The following is a 19,808-nucleotide window of genomic DNA, read 5'->3' on the forward strand; positions in this document are numbered from 1 at the left end:
TTTCATTAACTTTTTTTTATTATATAATATAAATAAAAAGCAAAGAGAAAAATGCAATAGTTTTCAGAGCACTGTTCAACAAATAAGTTGCAGGACAGATCTTAGAGGTTGTCATGGATTACCATACCATCCTCTCTGATTTTTCCTTCTAGCTACTCCAGAATTAGGAGGCTAGAAGAAACAAATATTTTTTTATCATTACAATCAACTTTTTTTCTTTTTTGTGAAGCATAATATATAAACAAAAAAACAATACATTTCAAAGTACAGAACAACAATTAGTTGTAGAACAGATTTCAGAGATTGGCATGGATTATAGTTCCACAATTTTAGGTTTTTACTTCTAGCTACTCTAAGGTACTGGAAACTAAAAGAAATGTCAGTTTAATGATAGAGAAGTCATATTTGTTTGTTAAACCCTACCTTCTCTGTATAACTCCACCATCACCTTTGGTCTCTCTGTCCCACTCTTTAGGGGTATTTGGGCTATGTCCATTCGAACTTTTTCCTGTTGGAAGGGGCTGTCAGTACTATGCAGTAGGGAGGTGGAACTAGGTGATGTTCTGAAGAGGGCCCTGTAGGTTTTTGAACTTATCTGGTCCAGGGACCCATCTGGAGGTTTTAGGTTTCTGGAAAGTTACCTTAGTGCATGGAAGCTTTGCAGAACTTGTATATTACCCTCGGTGTTCTTTAGGATTGGTTGGAATGGTTTTGGTTGGGGTTTGACAAGTTATGATAGGTAGCAATGTCGAACTGAAGCTTGCATAAGAGTGACTACCAGAGTAGCCTTTCAAATCATTTGAACTCTCTCAGCCACTGATATTTCATTGGTTACACTTCTTTTCCCTGTGCTGTTTTGATTAGTGTGGCTTTGTAAGACGTTTTAAGATCAGGAAGTATGAGTCCTCTAACTTCATTCTTCTTTGTTAAAGGTGACTTTAGCTATTCAAGGCCCCTTATGCTTTTGTATTAATTTGATGATTGGCTTTTCCATTTCTGCAAAGAAGGCTATTGGAATTTTTATTGGGATTGCATTGAACATCTAAATTGCTTTTGGTAGTGTTTTGGGATGCTAATCCTTCTGGAATGCAGTATACTAGAAATGGATTGGCTTTTACAAAGGGTATTTATTAGATTACAAATTTACCATTCTAAGGCCTTAAAAATGTCCAAACTAAGGCATCCAGATAAAGATACCTTGGTTCTGAAGAAAGGCCTATGGTGTCCAGGGTTTCTCTGTCACATGGGAAGGCACATGATGATGTCTGCTGTCCTTTTCTTCTGGCTTTTGGTGTCAAACAGCTCTCTCAGTTCTTTTGAATCCTTCTAGCTTCTGCTGGGGCATCTTCTTTCTGCATCTCCCAACATCTATATCTTGTTTTCGTCTCTGCTCCCTGTTTCGGCTCTTTTAAGGACCACAGTAAACTAATTAAGACCCACCTTGAATGGGCAGGGTCACATCACCGTAGAAATAATCTAATGAAAAGGTCCCACCAACAATAGGTCTGCCCCTACAAGATTGGATCAAAATAACATAGCTTTTCTAGAGTATACAACAACATCAGATCAGCACAGGTAGTGTGGACAACTTAAAGATATTTAGTCTTCCTAAGCACTGAAACCTCAAAGGGCCAGCCTTTCCAGAACATCAGCTAGTTCCATCTCCCTACTCCATATTATTGACAGCTTTTTCCAACATGAAAAAGTTAGAATGGCCATAGCCCAAATACCCCAAATAGTGGGATAGAGAGACCAAAGGTGATGGTGGAGTTATACAGAGAAGGTAAGGTTAACAAATGAATATGATTGCTGAATTATTGAATTGATTTTTCTTTTAGTCTCCAGTATCTAGAAGTAAAAACTTAAAATTGTGGAATTGTAATCCATGCCAATCTCTGAAATCTGTTCTACAACTAATTATGATGCTGTGCTTTGAAATGTATTGCTTTTTTGTATATATCTTATGTTTCACAATAGAGTAAAAAAAATAGTTGATTATAATGATAAAAAAATATTTATTTCTTCTAGCCTCCTAATTCTGGAGTAGCTAGAAGGAAAAATCAAGTCCATGACAAGCTTGAGCATCTGTGCTGCAACTCTCTTGTTGACGAGTGCTTTGAAAATTACTGCTTTTTTCTTTCTTTGCTTTGTATTTATGATATACTATACAATTTTAAAAAGTTAAAAAAAAAAAGATATTTAGTCTTTCAGACCAGGAATACCGAATGTCTTTCATTTTGTTTGGGTCTCCTTTGATTTCTTTTCACATTTTCTAGTTTTCTATGTATATATCCTTTACATCCTTGATTCAATTAATTCCTAGATATTTTATTCTGTGTTTCTTTTGTGAATGAAATTTTTTCTTTTTTTTTTTTTTTTTTAATACATGGGTAGGCACCGGGAAAGAAACCCGGGTCCTCTGGCATGGCAGGCAAGCATTCTTGCCTGCTGAGCCACTGTGGCCCGCCCCTGAAATTTTTTCTTGATTTCTTCTTATTATTGTTCATTGCTTGTATATATTGCTTGTCACTGATTTTTGGGTGTTGATCTTGTACCCCGCCACTTTGCTGAATTCATTCATTAGCTCCAGAAGCTTTGTTCTGTATTTTTCAGGATTTTCTGAATATAAGATCATATCATCTATAAGCAAGGAAAGCTTTACTTCTTCCTTTCCAATTTTGATGCGTTTTATTTCTTTTTCTTGCCTAATTGCTCTGACAAGAACTTCCAATAAAATATTGAATAACAGTTGTGACAGTAGGCATACTTGTCTTGTTCCTGATTTTAGAGAGAAAACTTTCAGTCTTTCACCATGAAAAGGCCGTGGGCTTCTCATATATGCCCTGTATCATGTCGAGAAGTTTCCTTCTGGTGTTATAAGTATTTTTATCAAGAAGGGCTGCTGGAGTTTGTCATATGCCTTTTCTGTACCAATTGAGATGATCATGTGGTTTTTATTCTTCATTCTGTTAATGTGGTACATTACATTAATTAGTTTCTTATGCTGAACCAACCTTGCACGTCAGGTATAAATCCCACTTGATCATGGTATATAATTTTTTACATATGCTGTTGGATTTGGTTTGCTAATATTTTGTTGAGGATTTTTGCATCTATATTCATAAGAGATATTGGTCTTTGGTTTTCTTTTTTTGTAGTATCTTTGTCTGGCTTAGGTATGAGGGTGATGTTGGCCTTATAGAATAAATTAGGGAGTGTTCATCCTCTTCAATTTTGTGGGATAGTTTGAGCAGAATTGGAGTTAAGTCTTCTTGGAATGCTTGGTAGAATTCCCCTGTGAAGCCATTTGGTCTTGGGTTTTTCTTTGTTGGGAGATTTTTTATTTTTAATTCAGTATCTTTACTAGTAACTGGTTTGTTGACACATCTGGGTCTGAGGGTGGTCTGTGTGTTTCTAAGAATTTGTCCATTTCATTAGGTTATCTTAATTTGTTGGTATATAGTTGTTCATAATATCCTCTTGCAGTTCTTTATTTCAGCAGGGTCAATAATATCCCCCTTTTCATTTCTGATTTTCAATATTTCTTTCCTCTCCCTTTTTTTCTTTGTGTAGCTCAAGGTTTCTCAATGTTATTGATCTTTTCAAATAACCAACTTTTGGTTTTGTTGATTCTGTTCTTTTATTGCTTGTTTTCTGTTTCATTTATTTCTGCTCTAATCTTTATTTCTTCCCTTCTGCTTGCTTTGGTTTAGTTTGCTCCTTTTCTAGTTCTTCCAGTTTTGAAGTTAGGTGTTTGACTTGAGGTCTTTTCTTTTTTAATATTTTTATTGATAAAACAACATACAAATGCAAACATATTAACATACGAACATTTCTCCATATATGGTGTATAATCAGTGGCCCACAATATCATCATGTAGTCATGTATTCATCACCATGATCATTTTTTAGAACATTTGCATCACTCCAGAAAAAGAAATAAAAAGAAAAAAGAAAAGACTCATACATACCATACTCCTACCCCTCCCTCCCATTGACCACTAGTATTTCTATCTACCCAATTTATTTTAATGTAAGCATTTACATCTATAATTTTTTACATCTTTTTTAATGTAAGCATTTACATCTATAATTTTCCTGCTCGGCACTGCCTTCACTGCATCCCATAAGCTTTTTTTTCTTTTAACTTTTTTTTTATTGTGGAATATAACATATATACAAAAAAAGCAATAAATTTCCAAGTACATTTTAACAGGTAGTTTTAAAACAGGTTCTAAAGTTTGGTATGGGTTCCAGTCCCATGATTTTTCATTTTTCTTCTAGCTGCTCCAAGTCACTGGAGACCAAAAGAAGTATCAGTATAATGATTTATATTTATATAATATTTATTTGTTAAATCTTGTCATCTCTGTTATACTGTTCCTTCACTCTTTTTTTCTTTTTTTGTGATAAATAACATATATACCAAAAAGCAATCAGTTTTAAAGCACATTGCAACAATTAGTTGTAGAACAGGTTTCAGAGTTTGGTATGGGTTACAATTCCACACTTGTTTAAGTTTTTACTTCTAGCTGCTCTGAGGTATACTGGAGACTAAAAGAAATATCAATATAATGATTCAGCAGTCACACTTATTTGTTAAACCCTATCTCATCTGTATAATTCCACCATCACCTTCGATCTTTCTCCCATTCTTGAGGGGTATTTGGGCTATGCCATTCTACCTTTTTCATGTTGGAAAGGGCTGTGAGTAATATGGGGTAGGGGGATGGAACTAGTTGATGTTCTGGGAGGCTGGAGAGAATTCTGAAGAGATTTTAGAAAAAATCTGGTCCAGGGATCCATCTGGAGGTTGTAGGTTTTTGGAATATTACCCTAGTACATGGAACCTTTGTAGAATTATATATAATGCCCTAGGTTTTCTTTAGGATTGGCAGGAATGGTTTTGGTTGGGGTTTGGCAAGCTATAATAAGTAGCATTGTCTAACTAAAGCATGTATAAGAGTGGCCTCCAGAGTAGCCTCTTGACTCTGTATGAATTTTCTCAGCTACTAATATCTTATTTGTTATACTTCTTTTCTCCCTTTTGGTCAGGATGGAATTGTTGATCCCATGGTGCAAGGGGCAGGCTCATCCCTGGGAGTCATCTCCCACACCTCCAGGTAGACTTTCATCCCAGAATGTCCCACATAATGGAGAGGGCAGTGGTTTCACTTGCAGAGTTGAGCTTAGAGAGAGGTCACATCTGAGCAACAAAAGAGGTCCTTTGGATATGACTCTTAGGCTTACCTGTAGATAGGCTAAGCTTCTTTACTACATACATATGCTTCACAAGATCAAGATCAAAGGCTTGGCCTGTTGATTTGGGTGTCCCTTATGTGTGACACAGTGCATCCCATAGGTTGTGAATGCTGCACTTTTATTTTCATTCACCTCAAGACATTCCTAATTTCTTCTTTAACCCATTGTTTGTTTATAAATATGTGTTTAATTTCCACATATTTGTTAATTTTCCATTTCTCCTTTTCTAGCTTCTTTCTGTTGTAGTTGGAATAGATACATTGTATGAGTCATATATTTGGGGGCTCTGCTGTTTGGTGCCTATATATTTATAATTGTTTCATCTTACTGTTGAATTGTCCCCTTTATTAGTATATAATGGTCATCTTTGTCTCTCATAACTGTTTTTAACTTGAAGTCTATTTTATCTGATATTACTGTACTCCCCCTCCCCCCAGCTCTCTTTTGGTTACTACTTGAGTGGCATCTATTTTTTAATCCTTTTACCCTCAACCTGTGTACATCTGTGACTTTAAGATGAGTCTCTTGCAGACAGCATATATTTGGTTTGTGCTTTTTTATCCATTCTGCCAGTCTCTGCCTTTTAACTAGAGACTTTAATCCATTTACATTTAAAGTTAGTACTGATAATACAGGACTTCTGTTCTAGTTTGCTAACTGCCGGAATGCAATATACCAGAAACAGAATGGCTTTTAAAAAGGGGAATTTAATGAGTTGCTAGTTTACAGTTCTAAGGCTGAAAAAATGTCCCAATTAGAGCAAGTCAATAGAAATGTCCAATCAGAGGTGTCCAGGGAAAGGTACCTTGGTTAAGAAGGCCAATGAAGTTCAGGGTTTCTTTCTCAAGTGAGAAGGCACATGAACACAGTCGCAGTTTCTCGCTCAGCTGGAAGGACATGTGGCAAACACGATGTCATCTGCTAGCCTTCTCCCCTGGCTTCCTGTTTCATGAAGCTCCCTGTCAGGCGTTTTCCTTCTTCATCTCCAAAGGGCACTGGCTGTGGACTCTCTGCTTCGTGGTGCTGCAGCGTTCTCTGCTCTCTCTGAAATGCTTCCTCTTTTATAGGACTTCAGAAACTTCTCAAGACCCACCCAAATGGGTGGAGACGTGTCATCACCTAATCCAGTTTAACAACCACTCTTGATTAAATCACATCTCCAGGAAGACGATCTGATTACAGTTTCAAACATACGGTATTGAATAGGGATTATTCTACCTTTATGAAATAGGATTTTGATTAAAACATGTACATACATTTTCTAGGTTATATACATCCTTTTAAACCAACACAACTTCCTTCTCTCTTTTTATTTAGCCTTTGTAAGTCTTATACTTTTTTTATCTCTCATTTCTGCTAGTGTCTGTTTTTGTATTTATTTGATTTTTTTGCGTTATGCCATATTCAGTGCCTTCTCATTTCTATCTGGATAAATTTTTCTTCTGTTTTCTTTGTGGTTACCATGGGTTAAAATTTAACATCCTAAATATGTAACAGTCATATCTGATTTCATACCACCTTAACTTCAATAGCATGCACATATACTTTTCCTATGCTGCTTTGCCCCACTCCCACCATTTTTTTGTCTTTGTTACCATTTATATCTGTGTTCATTATTGTCCAGAAACACAGATTTTATACTTTTCTATTCCCCTCTGTTTTCTCACCATTTTTTTTTGTTTGTTAGCACTTGTAATTTGTACATTGCATATCTAGAAACAAAGATTTATCATTACTTTTTATGCATTTGCATTTTAACACCTGTAGGAAGTAAGTAATGGAGTTGCAGACCCAACAATACACTGTGATATTAATGGCATTTATAATTACCCAAATGATTATCTTTACCACTGGTCTGTATTTCTTTATGGTCCTTTAAACCCTGTCTAGTTTCTTTTCCCTTCAGTCTGAAGAACTTCCTTTAAAATTGCATGTAGGACAGGTCTCCTGGTGATGAATTCCCTCGGCTTTTGTTATCTGGAGATGTCTTAATCTCTCCCTCATTTTTTTTTTTTTTTTGTAACATGGGTAGGCACCAGGAATCGAACCCGGGTCTCCAGCATGGCAGGTGGGAACTCTGCCTGCTGAGCCACCATGGCCTGCCCTCTCTCTTTCATTTTGAAAAAAAGTCATGCTGGATATAAAATTCTTGGCTGGCTGTTGTTTTCTTTCAGCACATATAGTATTTTAACCCACTATCCCCATGGTTTCTAAAGAGAAATTGTCACTCAATGTAATTGAGACTCCTTTGTACATAACATGTTGCTTTTCTCTTGCAGCTTTCAGTCCTCTTTGCATACAATTGTATGTCAGTATATGATTGGGTTGTATTTTTTTTCATGTTTATCCTGTTTGGTGTTCTCTGGGCATCTTGGATATGCATATTTACATTTTTTGCTAAATTGGGGAAGTTGTCTGTCATTATTTCTTTGAATAGTCCTTCTGCTCCTTTCTTTCTTCTCCATCTTGAACTCCCTTAATATGTATATTGGTTTACTTGATTGTGTCCCAGAGGGGTCTTAGGCTATTTTCGCTTTTAGTATTTCTTTTTTCTTTCTGCTCCTCAGCCTGATTCATTTCTAATGTCTTGCCTTCACATTCACTGTTTAGGAGGGTTTGAGCTATGGCGATTCTAAATTTTTCCAATTGGAAGGGTCTGTCATTAATATGGGTTAGGGAGATGGACCTATCTGATGTTCTGGAGAGGCTGGACTAGATTTCAGGACTAATCTGGACCACGGGAGGTCCATCTGGAGGTTGTGGGTTTCTGGAAAGTTACTCTAGTGCCTGGAACCCTTGTGGAATCTTATATATTGCCCTAGGTGTTCTTTAGGATTGGCTGAAGTGGTCCTGATTGGGGGTTGGCAGGTTATGATAGGTAGCAAGGTCTACCTGAAGCTTGCGTAAGCACAGCCTCCTGAGTAGCCTCTCAACTTTATTTGAACTCTCTCTGCCACTGATGCTTTATTAATTACACTTCTTTTCCCCCTATTAGTAAGATTTATTTTTTAAAGGCTTTGTTTAGAATGTCCGCAATTGGTCTTGTTCATTGGTGTTTTCTAGGTTTTTATCTTCTTCCTTTGGATGGGCCTTCATTTCCTGTTTCTTTGTCTTTACGCTTTTATTGCAAACTGTACATTTTAACATTTAAAATGTTAACTCTGGGATTTATTCTCTAAGATGTCTGTCATTTAGTTTCGTAGCCAGTTGGTGATAAGACAGGTTTTCTTGAGCTTCGGCCCTCCCTCCTATCAGGAAGGTTTTGCCTAAGGTGAATGCAGTATACCGGTGAATGCCCTGTTTTCCTGGGTCTCTGTCTTGTCCTGGGTTTTTGCTTATTAGTTGTTTTGGAGTTCCTTAGTTTAGTGCATTTTGTCTCCTCTGTTCCAGGAGACAGACCTCTCTCTCTCAGGTATTTGAAGTAAGCAGGCCTCTATAGTTTTTTATATTCCTCTCATTGTCTCAAGCTGCTTTTGCTGGACAGCACATTCTTTCTGCCTCTATAGTCTTCTTCCTGCCTCTGTAGTTTTTTACACTCCTTTTGTTGCCTCATGCTGATTTTGCCTGGACAGTGAATTTTAGAAGGGGGCACCTTGGAGAGGACTTTCCCAAATCAGTCTTTCCCAGTCAAAAAAGGGCCAGGTACCCAGGAAGGGTGTGCAGACTGACTGTATAGTATCCTGGGGAGGGGTTTAAGAAGAGTGGTAAGAGCTTCTCTCATGGCTCCCCAAAGCTGAATTTTCCTGGCCTGGCCAGCATATGCAGCCTTTCAGTCAGCTGTCCCCTGCAGCCCTAAGGAAGCACAACAAGTAAGTTTCCATAGCCATTGTCCCTTCCCAGGACAGGTTCAAACAATGGCTACCACTGCTTTTGTCCAGGATGGGCTAAACAATGGCTGTCCTCAGAGTCAGTTCCCCAGCGATCCTAATTTGCTGATTAAAAACCATTATCACTGATCAGCCATGCCCACCCATATTCTTGGGGAAGAAGATTTTTGAGTCCCTTTCTGTAACCAGCAAGCTATCCAGGAGCTCTGGACCCCATGGTGACCTCTCATGAGAGTAGAGAATGGGCATCAGTAGCTACTTCTCTGAGAGAGCAATTTATTGTTCTTTACTGTCATTATCAATAGTAAATCGATAACATCTTCCTCCCACTCTTCCCTGAATGCTGTGTGGTGTTCTCACCTCCAGAGTTTCAAAATAGTTGTTTCAGACAATTCCTGCTTTTTTAATAGTTGTTTTGGTGGAAGAACTGGGTCCTGAAACTTCCTACTCTGCCATCTTCCCACAGTCCATTTCTCTTCACTATTTTTAAGGCTGAATAATATTCCAGCGTATGGATGCGCCACATTTATTTATACATCCATGTACTTATGGTCACATGAGTTGCTTTACCTTTTGGCTGTTGTAAATAATGCAGCTAGGAACATTGGTGTACAAATGCCTGAGTCATTTTTTATTTTTTATTTTTGGTATATATCTTGGAGTAGAATTGCCATGTCATAGGGTAGTTCTATTTTTAATTTTCTGAGGAGCCACCAAAGTGTTGTCCATAGTGACTGTACCATTTTGCATTGCCCCTAACAATGTATGATGGCTATATTTCTCTGCATTTTCATCAACACTTGTTATATTCCATTTTTTAAATAACAGTCATCCTAGTGGCTATTAAGTGGTGTCTCGTAGTTTTAAGTTGCATTTCTTTAAATTAATGATGGTGAGCATCTTTTCATATACCTTTTGACCATATGAATACCTTCTTTGGAGAAATATGTGTTCACATCTTTGGCCCATTTTTTTAAGTGTGTTGTTTTTCTCTTTTGTTGTTGTTGAGAGGTAGGGTTTACATCCTCTGGGTATTAAATCTTATCAGATATATGATTTCCAAATATTTTCTCCTATTCAGTAGCTTATCTTTTTGCTTTCTTGATAATGTTCTTTAATGCACAAAGGGCTTAATCATTTTTATTTTGATGCAGTTCATTTTATGTATTTTTCTTTTCTTGCTTGTGCTTTTGGTGTAAAGTCTAAAAATCCATTGTTTATTACAAGGTCCTGAAGATATTTCCCTATATTATATTAGAGATCTATAGTATTAGCTTTTATATTTAGGTTGTTGATCCATTTTGAATTAATTTTTGTGTGGGGTGAGAGGTAGGGGTCCACATTCTTTTGCGTGTGAATTTCTACTTGTCTTAGTACACTTGTTGAAGAGACTACTTTTTCCCATTGAATGAACTTGGCACCCTTGTAAAAAAAATCAGCTAGCCAAAGGTGTTTGGATTTTCTATGGAGTCTCAATTATATTCCCTTGGTTTGTATATGCCAGTACTATACTCTTTTGATTACTGTTGTTTTGTAATACGATTTGAAGTCAGAAAACATGAGCCCTTCAACCCTTTTTTTCTTTTTGAAGATTATTTTGGCTATTTGAGGCCACTTGCAATTCCATATAAATTTGAGGATCACCTTTTCCTTTTCTGAAAAAGAGGCTGTTTGTAGTTTTCAGTGTACAAGTTTTTTACCTCATTGGTTAAATCATTCCTACATATTTTATTCTTTTAGATGCTACTGTAAATAGAATTGTTTTATTGATTTCCTGTCCAGATTGTTCATTACCAGTGTATAGAAATCTACTAACTTCTACATGTTTTTCTTATATCCTGCAATTTTGTTGAATTTGTGTATTAGCTTTCTTGTGGATTCTTTGAGATTTTCTATATATAGGATCATGTCATCTGCAAAAAGAGATATTTGACTTTCTCCTTTCTATTTAAATGCTTTTTACTTCTTTCTCTTACCTGATTGCTCCGGCTAGAACTTCCAGTATAATGTTGGAATAACAGTGGTGGCAGTGTGTGTGCATCCTTTTCTTTTGTTTTCTTTTTTTTTTTTACATGGCAGGCAAGCACTCTTACCTGCTGAGCCACCGTGACCCGCCCAGCATCCTTTTCTTATTCCTGATCTTAGAGGAAAAAACTTTCAGTCTTTCACCATTGAGCATGGTATTTGCTTGGGTTTTTCATAAATACACATTGTCATATTGAGAAAGTTCCCCTCTTTTGCTGGTTTTCTAAATGTTTTTCTCATGAAAAGATGTTGGATTTTCTCAAATGCCTTTTCTGCATCAGTTGAAATGATTATGTGATCTTTTACCTACATTCTATTAATATGTTAAATTACATTGATTTTCTTACATTGACCCATCCTTGCATTCCTGGAATAAATCCCACTTGGACATGGAGTACAATTCTTTTCATCTATTGTTGGATTCAGTTTTCCAGTATTTTGTTGAGCATTTTTACTTCTTTATTCATAAGGAGTAATGGTCTGTAAGTTTTCTTTTCTTATGCTGTCTTTATCTGGCTTTGATATCAAGGTAATGCTGGCCTCACAGAATGAGTTAGGAAATAATCCCTCCTCTTCTATTTTTTGGAAGAGTTTGAGAAGAATTGCTGTTAAATCTTCTTTAAATGTTTGTAGAATTCTGTAGTCAAACCATGTGATCCAGCATTTTTCTTTGTGGAGAGGTTTTTAATTACTAATTCAATCTCTACTCATTATAGATCTGTTAAGACTTTTTATTTATTACATCAGATTAAGTAATTGTTGTTTTTGTAGGAATTTGTCCGTTTCATCTAGGTTTTCTAACTTGTTGGCATATTATTGTTTATAGTACATTCTTATAATCCTTTTTATATCTGTAAGGTCAGTAGTAAGAAATGACCCCATTTCATTCCTGATTTTTTGTGTCCACTATTTTTTTTTTTCTTTGTCATTCTGGCTAAAGGTTCTTCAATTTTATTGATCTTTTTTTAAAAAAAATTTTTTTTGGAAAGATAGACGATAAAGACTGAGATGGTATAATCTAGGAATACCTAGAGTGTATAATGAATACCTAGAGTGACTTAATGTACAAATTTAAAAATGTTTTTGCATGAGGAAGAGCAAAGGAATGTCATTACTGCAGGGTGTTGAAAATAGATGGTAATTAATATTTTGAAATTTTAACTTATGTGTGAGACTAAAGCAGAAAATGTTTATTTGGTATAAAATTTTTATTTTGACCAGTGCAGTTCCTAATATAACTTAAGTGGACAGCTTAATTGAACACCACAAGTACATGGAACCTTGAGTAGAGCATAAGATTTTGTAGGTTTGTCTAGAGTGATGCCCCAATAAATCCCAGAGTGATCTGAACAGTGAGTAAAAAAGTATTTGCAAACCCCCCTTGGGAGAATGGTGAGAAAGGGGGAAAATTCAACTTTTCCAAGTGGAGAATTCTTGATATTCTCACAAGCAGTGGGGACAACCAAAGCAATAGGCTGAGCCCCCAATCTTGGGGTTTGTTCGTATGAGACTCAACCCCACAAAGGATAGGTCAAGCCTACTTAAAATTAGGCCTGAAAGTCACCCCCAAGAGACCCTCTTTTGTTGCTCAGATATGGCCTCTCTCCAGACAATACAACAAGCAAACTCACTCCCCTCCCCCTGTCTATGTGGGGGCATGACTCCCAGGGGTGTGGACCTTCCTGGCAACGTGGGACAGAAATCCTGGAATGAGCTGGGACTCAGCATCAAGGGATTGAGAAAACCTTCTCAACCAAAAGGGGGAAGAGCAAAATGAGACAACATGAAGTGTCAATGACTGAGAGATTCCAAACAGAGTCTAGAGGTTATCCTGGAGGTTATTCTTATGCATTAAATAGATATCACCTTGTTAATCAAGATGTAGTGGAGAAGCTGGAGGGAACTGCCTGAAACTGTAGAGCTGTGTTCCAATAGCCATGTTTCTTGAAGATGATTGTATAACGATAGAGCTTGTGCAATGTCTTTTTTTTTTTTTTTTTTTACATGGGCAGGCACCAGGAATCGAACCTGGGTCCTCGGGCTTGGCAGGCAAGCATTCTTACCTGCTCAGCCATCGTGGCCCGACCCAACCTTGTGCAATGTGACTGTGTGATTGTGAAAACCTTCTGTTTGATGCTCCTTTTATCTACTTTATCAACAGATGAGTAAAACATACGGAATAAAAATAAATAGGGGGAACAAATGTTAAAATAAATTTAGATTGAAATGCTAGTGATCAATGAAAGGGAGGGGTAAGTGGTATGGCATGTATGAATTTTTTTCTGTTGTCTTTTTATTTATTTTTCTGAATTGATGCAAGTGTTCTAAGAAATGATCATGATGAATATGCAATTATGTGATGATACTGTGAATTACTGATTATGTATGTAGAACATAATGATCATATGTTAAGAATGTTTGTGTTTGTTATATTTTTTAAAAATTTAAAAATTAATTTAAAAAAAGAGGAAAAAAAGCTTTTGTTTTTGTTGAATTTATTGTGCTCTGTTTTCTATTTAATTTGTTTCTCCTCTAGTCTTTACTGTTTCCTTCTTTCTACTAATTCTGAATTTAGTTTGCTCTTTAGTTGTGAAGTTAAGTCCTCATACGCTATACTTTTAGTTGAGGAAAAATAGTATCTGCCCGTTCATGCCCAAATGACCCACTGAACCTTGAACTTTATCTTTGGTGGGTATTGACTAAATTCTAGACCCTCCATGTGACTGATGGGCTTCTCCCAACCCAATCCCATCAGGCCTGGGAGCTTATCAGGACCCTTTTTATCAGGATCCCCATAGTTTTCAGTGTGATGCTGGTTTTGTTCATCCTTCCTGCAGTGTTTTGAGAGCCTTCGTGTGGAAACCATAGTCTTAAAGGAGTTTTTTACAGCTGCTTTGAAATCAGTGAGAAAATTCAAAGATCATCTCTAAAAAGTTATTTTGGCATCTTTTTCTTTTATTAACGTTGTATAGAGCAGAACTTGAAAATTCCTATGGTTTTTCTTGTCATTTTCAACATTAGAAATAGCTGTTTTAATATTGTATTTTCTCAAGGCCATCATGTGTCAGCATCTCACTGATTCCTTTGTCATCCTGGGTCCATATTCTAGAACTACACAGGGTTTTCACTCAAGGCCACACTGGAAGCACAAAGCATGGCTTTATGACTGTGGCCACCATTGCACGTTTTTCTGATTCCCCTTGTGATCCAGCCCACTTCTTGCCCACAGGTACCTCGTGCACAGACTTCTCGTCCGGAATCTCCAGGGATGACCAGCCCCTCCCCACGCATCCAGATAATCTCCACCGACTCTGCAGTATCCTCACCTCAGCGTATTCAGGTACCTGCAGCCCTGCTCCCACTTAATTCTGGCCACCCACCCTGCCTTTTCTGAGTATTTTCTAAAAGCTGACCAGTCTGAGGGTTTCACTGTGGAAACCTCATTCATTCTTTAAAAAGGAGAAAAAGAAAGTTTACATTCATTTAATATACTTTTGAAGTAGCAATTCAGACTGTAACAAAATGAAATACCGTTTTGTTACTTGTTCGCTTCCACATTGAGCAGCAGTGTATCCTAATAGTTAAGAACAAGATCCTACACTTGAAGTCAAATCCATTGCCCCACTTGACTACCTTTTGAGACGTAGGGCAGTTACTTGACTTTTTAATGACTTGGTTTTTTTATTTGGTAAATGGAGGTAATAGTAATACTTACCTCATAAGATTTTGTGAGAAATCAATGGCATGTTGCTTATAAAGTGCTTAAAACAGTGCCTCTGCCTCTCATGCGGGAGACCAGGGCTCGATTCCTGGATCATGCACCAGAAAAAAAAAAAAAAAAAAAAAACCAGTGCCTGGCACATGGTAATGTTCAATATGTACTAATTATCACTATACAATAGCTATTATTACTAGTATATGCTGTTATTAATGAATAGGAACTCAATTATGAGAAGGATAATCTTCCCTGCAATTCTGAATTTGCCTCTGGCCCATTGAATACTTATTTACCTCTTTGAACAAAGAGAACCTATGTATCTCAAACTTGTGGACAACAGTCTTTCAGGAAGAGGTAATATATTAAGGAAAGACAGATTAAAGATTCATAGTTATCTCAGCAAGCTGACTCAACGGGTCAAACCAAAAAACATGAATAGAAATGAACAGTAGAAAAAACATCAGTTCTTAACAAAAGAGGTACCAGAGTGGGCAGTATTTGCATGAGATGGTAAAAGGATAACTTTCATCTACCATTCATTTCAAGTTCAGTATAAGTAAACAGTATGATACAGTTACTTCATAATTTTTGTAGCGTTTACTCCCTCTTAAGTTTGATATTATGGCCTATTATAAGGTAAGCACTAAGAGTCTAATAAGTAAAATGAAATAAGTCATTAAAATTATATTCCCATTATGTCTGTATTGCCTACTACTATATCATAAATTCAGATATCCACGTAGTTTAGTTGTCATTATTTTAACCTTATCCCAAGTAAGAAACGCATATCCAGGTGTTTGCAAATCCAGAAGTAATGGGTCCAATATAATGAGATTTTATGATACTTGGCAGGACTTCTCCCAAGTTAGGAAATTTATATAGCTAAATTCTTTTTTATTTTTTTCTTATCTATTGTGACTTGAAATTGTCCTTTATAGTTTTTTAGGAACCTGCCTACCTGTCTTAACTCTGGAAATGGAGCTAACTTTGTTCAGTTTATAGTGGCCATAATGTTATTGTCTCACAACCATCTGAGGGCAGATGAGGAAATAGAAAGTTCCCCCAGGCGACTCTTTCAGTGCTGGTGGATATTTCAAGAGAGAGTGCATATTTCCCTCAGTACTGGTATAAAAATGATCTTTCTGTTTTCCCAAGTGCCATTCTAGCATTCTAGTCCAGATGGTGGCGCTGGTCCCTACTGTGTGTTTGGCCCAGGGTGGCACTGCCATCCTGGCCGGACTGCGGTAAGGTCGGCTGAATGAGAAGTCTCGAGAATAGCACCTTGGGGGTTGGCTTTTCATCTATTTAAGAAAGATAATCCTGAGACATGCGTTTTATTTGTAGAAAATATATGTGAAAATCTTCATGTGTCAGTGAAATTGTATGCCTTTCTGAGAGCTATTGAACTAATTATATTTCAAGGTTTGATTTTTTAAAAAATGAAAATGAAGGTTATAGATTGGGTTCTTGTCGGTAGTGCTGATGACATCAGTAAGTTCTCATCTTTAGCCCTTATCTCAGTGGTGAATTTCCAACCTTCTGATGCCTGGAAAGAGAATAAATTCTCTGATGGTCTCATGCTTGAAACACAAATAGTTGCTTCTGTGATAAGATTGTATGGAGAAGATTATAAAATAAGGATATCAGACTAGGCAAGATTTGAGAGCTCTAGCTCTGAATGGAACAGACCTAGGATCATCAAATCTTGTCTCCACTCAGCTATGTGACCCCGGAAAAGTTTCCATAGCTTCTCTCAGACCCGGTTTCTAAGCTGTAAAATGGCTACAGTAGTACCTACTTTATAGGGTTTTAAAAGAATTAAATGAAATAATGCCTATAAACCTGTAGGAAACATTCAGCAAATCAATAAGTATGAGCAGCTGTGTTATAATTTTCTAATGTTTTATTTTTATGTAATTTCAAACCTACAGAAAATAGTACACAGAACCTCTGTCTGTCCTTTACACAGATTCACCAAGTGTTTTACTATTCAATATGTGTGTATGTATCTTTTCTGAATCATTTCAGAATAAACTGGAGACATGATGCCTCTTTGCCCTCAGTATTTCAGTATTTCCTAAAAACTGACTATTCTCTTACATAATCACAATACAGTTGACAAAATCAGAAAATTTAATATTGAAACATGCCATTGTCTAATCCACAGTCCATATTATAAATGCCATCAGTTATCCCAGTAAAAGTCTTTGTAACTACTTTTCTCATGGTCCAGGATTTGTTACTTTTTAAAATAATGATAAATAAGTAAGGTTCCAGTCAATGCAAGACCAGTGTCTAGTTATGCAGGGGGAGGGTGGGGGGTGATCGTTTCATCCTAATCGATGCCAAGTGTGAAGAGTGGCAAGAATGGAGGAAATGGCAGGACCCTAATGGCTGGGTTTGACAGCTTTTGTTCTGCGAAACAGAGAGGTTTAGGACAGAAACTGTGGGAGGCAACTGGTGAGATAAGAGCCATAGAAGAGCACTCACTGATCTTAAAAGTGAAGCTTAATTGAAGCCATGTAGTCTAGCTTTTCCGTAAATCTCACAAGTTTTCATCATCTTGCATTCATTCTAGGCCAGTGGTTTTTAAATTGTATTCTTGACTGCTTCTGAAATTCTACAAACATTAGGTTCAAATTTTACTTTTTAATCCACTTTTAAAAAATGATTAAAATAGTTTAAAAAGAAAACACACTTAGTGTATCCCAAATTTTTTTTCTTTTTTTTTTTTTTTTTTTTGCCTGGGCAGGCACCGGAAATAGAACCCGGGTCTCCAGCTGGCAGGCAAGACTTCTGCCTGCTGAACCACCGTGGCCCGCCCAGTATCCCAAATTTTATGTACTAGAAATAACATGTACTACTGGGTTCATTCTTGGCATAAACCTTTTTTGCCATCCTTACATAAGGATTTACATTTTAAGGCTGTCCTGCAATATTCCTCTAAAAACCCTATTTCAAATTTATTTTTTCAGCATCGTTGTCTTCATTGTTTGATCTTACATAAGTAAATGTTTTAATTTGTGCTTGTAAATACATTTATTTATATAGTAAAATGTTTCTTTAATCAACTTTAGATATTGAGATTTTTATGTCACATTTTACTACAAAAAACTTCTGTTTATATCTGTTTTTTAAAGTTTGACGTCTTTATTACAATGATCAGGGGTATCTTGGACTCTCATAGCCAGCCTTCCCACACACAATCTTTCATCAGTTCTGTTTTGCACATCCCTTCTTTGGGCTACCTGCTACCTGTTCTCTATCCTTTCCACATGTACAACCATCTGATGTTTATTTTCTCTGATAATCTAACAGCCCCTTTTAGGTACTCATGGGAGTTGTTGCTTGTCTGTCTGTATTGAATGAGTAATACATGCACACTGTAACAAAATCACACCAAACAGGGTGCAGAGTGAAAACTGAGTCTCTCTTCCACCCTTTCTCTGAGTCACCCAACTTTCCCCCTAGACATAGCCACCATCACTATATTACTTATTTATCCTTTGAGAGAGAGGTTCTCCATTCATATTTACAAGCACCTTTGTAAATATACCCATGATATTTTTATCTGAATGTTGGCATTCTGTACACACTATTCTGTACTCTGCTTTTCTTTCTTAACCTCTCTTGGGGAAGGTTCTATGTGGTGCAAATAGAACTGCTTTTTTCTTCCCAATAGCTGCTTGCTACCTCATGTTATCAATGCTGCAGTGAGTAATCTTCTACTTGCTTAATTTTGCACATGAGAACATTTCTGTAGGATCAGTTCCTAAAAGTAGGATTGCTGGGAGGAAGAGTTGTCTACCTGTAATTTTGATAAAAGTCAGACTGCCCTCCACAGAGGTTGTGCCAATTTATAGTCCCACCAGCCAGATATGAGAGTGCCTTTTTTCCCAAATTGTCAAGTATACATTGTGCTATACATTTTAATGTTTGTCAGTCTGCTAGATGAAAAGGATATGTCATTGTGATATAAATTTTATATTTCTAATAGTTATTCATACATATATAAATTAAAAGTATTGTTTTTGAGTATTCAAGTTGATATTCAAAATCTGTATAATTATACATAAGAACATACACTTTTCTCAATCCTTTCCTATACCCCCACACCATTTACTTTACAACCAATAGGTTTTTGAAAATCACATCAATTTACTACAATTATCTTATTACATTAAAATACTTTATTATGTAATATATACAACAATATATATTATTAATGTATCATAAATATATATATTTATGTAATATATAATAATATAGTTTAATAAAGAATATAAATATACTCTATTAAAATACTATCCTTTACTGAAGACACTGCTTAGAAATATCCTAGATCAGACAAACTGCTGAGTATCTGTTTTATAGGAGTAGAAGAGACTAGATTAATATCATAAACTTTTAGAGAACAGGAAATTTCTATAACAGGAATTAATGATGGACTAACTATTTTTTTGTATTGACTTTTTTTTATTAGAGAAGCTGTAGGTTTACAGAAAAATGCATAAAAATGAGTTCCCAAATAATACCCTATTATTCACACTGGCAGAAGTGTGTTAGCCAGGGTTCTCTAGAGAAAACAGAACCAACAGGAGAGATCTGTAAATACGAGATTTATAAAGTGGTCTAATGCAACTGTGAAAATGGAAGAGTCCAAAATCCGTAGGACAGACTGTGAAGCTGGCAGTTTTGATGAAGTGTCTGGACAACTCTGTAGGAGAGACTCACTGGCTGAAGAAGTAGTGAAAGAGTCTCTTCTTTCTTAAAAGCCTTCAAGTGACTGGATTATCTCATGGTAAAAGGCGTGCCTTAGTTGATCACAGGTGTAATCAACTGCAGATGCCATCAACTGACTGATGATTTAATGCACCATCCTTCTGGTTTATCAGCCAGCCACAAAATATCCTTACAGCAATGGTCAGGCAGTGCTTACTTGACCCCAGACTACTGGGCATCATCACTTGGCAAAG

The 19,808-nt window shown here is 36.5% G+C and overlaps 1 protein-coding gene across 6 annotated transcripts in view; it reads left to right on the forward strand.

Annotated features, from left to right (window-relative positions):
• Positions 1-19,808, forward strand: part of NR2C2 (nuclear receptor subfamily 2 group C member 2) — a 165,980-nt gene that overhangs the window by 55,546 nt on the left and 90,626 nt on the right. For all 6 annotated transcript variants that reach the window (XR_013157765.1, XM_077116438.1, XM_077116444.1 and 3 more), the window contains one exon: positions 14,344-14,454. Coding sequence is in view for 5 of the 6 variants with exons in the window: in XM_077116438.1 (XP_076972553.1) it covers positions 14,344-14,454 (111 nt within the window). In the remaining variant the exon portion in view is untranslated. The remainder of the gene's footprint in view (positions 1-14,343; positions 14,455-19,808) is intronic.

Source organism: Tamandua tetradactyla, chromosome 9, assembly GCF_023851605.1.
Source record: "Tamandua tetradactyla isolate mTamTet1 chromosome 9, mTamTet1.pri, whole genome shotgun sequence".
NCBI lineage: Eukaryota > Metazoa > Chordata > Mammalia > Pilosa > Myrmecophagidae > Tamandua > Tamandua tetradactyla.